General features: G+C 55.0%; 1 protein-coding gene across 1 annotated transcript; it reads right to left on the reverse strand.

Annotated features, from left to right (window-relative positions):
- Window positions 1-834: 834 nt before the first annotated feature.
- On the reverse strand, window positions 835-1,638 carry NGA_0314620 (uncharacterized protein; the record flags this gene model as incomplete). Its single annotated transcript, XM_005852663.1, has 2 exons — window positions 835-1,183; window positions 1,271-1,638. Coding segments are annotated over 2 exons (717 nt in total), but the record flags the coding sequence as incomplete, so codon positions are not given.
- Window positions 1,639-2,910: the final 1,272 nt, after the last annotated feature.

Here is a 2,910-nt window from a genome sequence, read left to right on the forward strand (position 1 = left end):
CTGAGAGGATATACAGACACGAATTGTCGACAGGCAAATGTCAAGTGTGAATAAGATGCTCTGTTGAAAAGCAAGATCGAAATTGGAGCCTGCCAAGTCCTCTTATGAAACATTCTTTCCAGGCATCAGGATATCACCGGTCAGATGACGCTCTCACTTCACCGTTTCAGCCCCTTGCTGACTGAATGTTGTTGATTTTTGCATACAACTCAATCATCCTTATCCCGATATTTACAAAATTCCTGCGGGTCTGTACTTTTCGTGGGGAAAGAGCCTCCCAACGCATACTATCTTTCCCCCTCAAAGGACTCAAAGGATGTTCAAGCTCTTGCCCGGCGCTCCCTGGCCTGTGTTGCGACGATTTCGCCGTTTCACTTTCGCCGCCATGAGGGAGGAGTGCAATTTATTCTGGACGAGTGCCCCGATCGGCGCCCTTCCTTTGTCTGCTCCTTCCCTCATGTTCTCTGGCCGTTGCTCTTGCTGCTCTATCTCCCCACTGCCTTTCGAGAGTTTTGATATCCCCCAAAGCTGCGAGAGGTGCAGCTGCAAGTCAATTTTATGCAATAAGCTGTAGCGAAGCAGACGCCGGCGTGTCTCTAGCACCAGGTGGTGTGAACACAGGAGCAAATTGATCTGCATGGAGAAGCTGAGGGCGGTAAAAGGCAGCACCAAAGACTTGAAATCATCAGCAACACGTAGAAATTCGTGATCGCGGAAGAACTTTTCAATTTCGCCATTGAGATATCGCCCCAGGAACGTGGCCTGCAAGCGTGAGTAGAACGCGTTGGAATATATCACGAGCGGCAGCTGCGCCACCAGAAATATGAACATACTTGCAAAGAGTAAGAGAGCCGAAAGACCGACGGCGGCGTAGCTAGCACCCCACAAGATCAATTGACCGGCAGTCACTATTGCTACCGCTACGCCTCTTATTTCCACGGTCTGTCCATCTGCCCTCGTTTGATTTAAGGCTTGCAAGATGTGCGTCAAAGCCGTCTCGCTAAAAACGAGAGAGAAAAGCACCACGCTCAAATTTGTGACCTTGATCCAAGTTCGCAACACCTTGATTAATCGGACGCAGTTCTCAAACCAGTCTGCCTCCGTGATATTAGCGGGGAGCCGGAGAAAGCCGGCCTCTACTGCCGTCTGAGTGGCGACAGATGCCACGTAGGCGAAGACGATGCTGCATGAAGGGGGAGACGGGCAGTTTGAGCCCCGAAGGTCATTCACTTGGACAGAATAGCTTAATATGTACGACTACCTGCCTTACCTGTACAGGGGAAGAGCCCGTAACCAGACGATTTTCAGGCCTATCCACGGCCTCCAATTCTGGCGCCGGCGTTGCGCCCGCAATTTTGGCTCTTCTTGTGGCTTCTTCAAGACGCCTTCACCATCAGTTCTATCTGGAATGGACGCTGAACCGATGACAATGAAAATAAGGACGGTGAAGAGCAACGCTAAGGACGCCCAAGGGGGGAAGGGAAAAGCTGTCAGGGGATCGTAAAACGTTTGTTCCCAGAGGCAGGCAAAGCTCCGGCGTACTGGACGATTATGGAAGTGATGCTCGATCCATTCGGTCTTGGACACTGCCGCTGTGTCATTGATACTATTGTTTGAGAGAATTGGCTTAGAATGCATGGCCGTCGAAAGCAGGGCAGGGTTAAAGCCCCTTGGATTCCTGGAGTGGTTCGGGCGGAAGGGAGGGGAGGTTGGAGCTGTATTGTGTGTTGGCCGACTCGTCGCAAGCAACCCTTTCAATCCCGATAACCACCTTCAATAGCTTCATCTTTTCGAGAGCATCTTTAAAAGTATTATAGAGCTACCTGAGCTGTAAAGAGGCTGTACTCTGTGCGCGCGACTCCACCTGACAGCCCGGCAAGTTCGAGCCTCGGCGACGATTTGAAGGGCAGCTGACCATCAGAGTGGCTGTTAGATACAAAGGGGAAAAAAAAGGTTCTTCCTCATTTAACATACTTAGCCGCACGTTGTAGGGAGGGAAATGGGACGCGCCCTGTCCAAGAAGAGAAGAGAGCGAGAACCGCCCTGCTCCCCCCCCAGGGCGGAGCCTGAGCCCCTTCCTCCACAGCCGCTCTCTCCTCAGGAAAGTGAGGACCCGGTCCTCGCACGTCTCCTCCCTGCCACGCGGAGGGTGAAGCTCTTCTTCCACCCGTCTTTACGGTCTTTCCTGACGGACGGCGACGAGGCGGCCAAACTTGTGATCCTTCTGCCGCCACCCCTGGAAATGGTGGCGGACTTTTCGGAATACCTCGCTTGTACATACCTAGCTTCACCTTCCCCCTCCCCCTCCATGTCCTCCCTGCGACCCTGCGGCCCCACTGTGTCGGTCGCTCTGAGCATCGACGGCTTTCACTTGCCTCCCTCGCAAAGTATGGACGTGATCCGGGACGGGGACACGATCACGGTCCGTCGACAAGGTGTGCCTATGTCAGAGACCTCGTCCTCCTCAGACACGCCCCTGCGGCCTTCACGGGCCACCGTCCCTTCACTTCCGATAGCACCGAAAGAGCTCAGACCGTGTGCATCCAAGGTGCTTTTGACTGGAGCGGGGGTGCCTGTCGACCCTGCGCATGGGCAGAGAGCGCCCCTCACGGCGGAGTCAAGCGGAAAACGGAAAAAGGCTTCTACGTCAGAGGCACCGCCCGGCTCAACAAAGTCCAGCTCTGAGCCGAGCAGCATGCGCTTTTTTCCCAGCGAACCTTTCGGGGCAAGGCGGCGATGGCCGTCGGGGTCGGGGGCCCGGCATGTTCGGTTCACGGAGGAGGGGGTGGCCGTGGAGGGGGGAGAAGGGCAAAGCAATTTGCTTCCGTCGTCACCTGCCCAAGCGATGGCAGCAAAGCAGTCCGCGCCGCCAAGACCTTCCTCTCCCGTTGTGGCCCCCCCCCCCCCCCC

This window comes from Nannochloropsis gaditana (assembly GCF_000240725.1).
Source record: "Nannochloropsis gaditana CCMP526 unplaced genomic scaffold scaffold1021, whole genome shotgun sequence".
Lineage (NCBI taxonomy): Eukaryota > Eustigmatophyceae > Eustigmatales > Monodopsidaceae > Microchloropsis > Microchloropsis gaditana.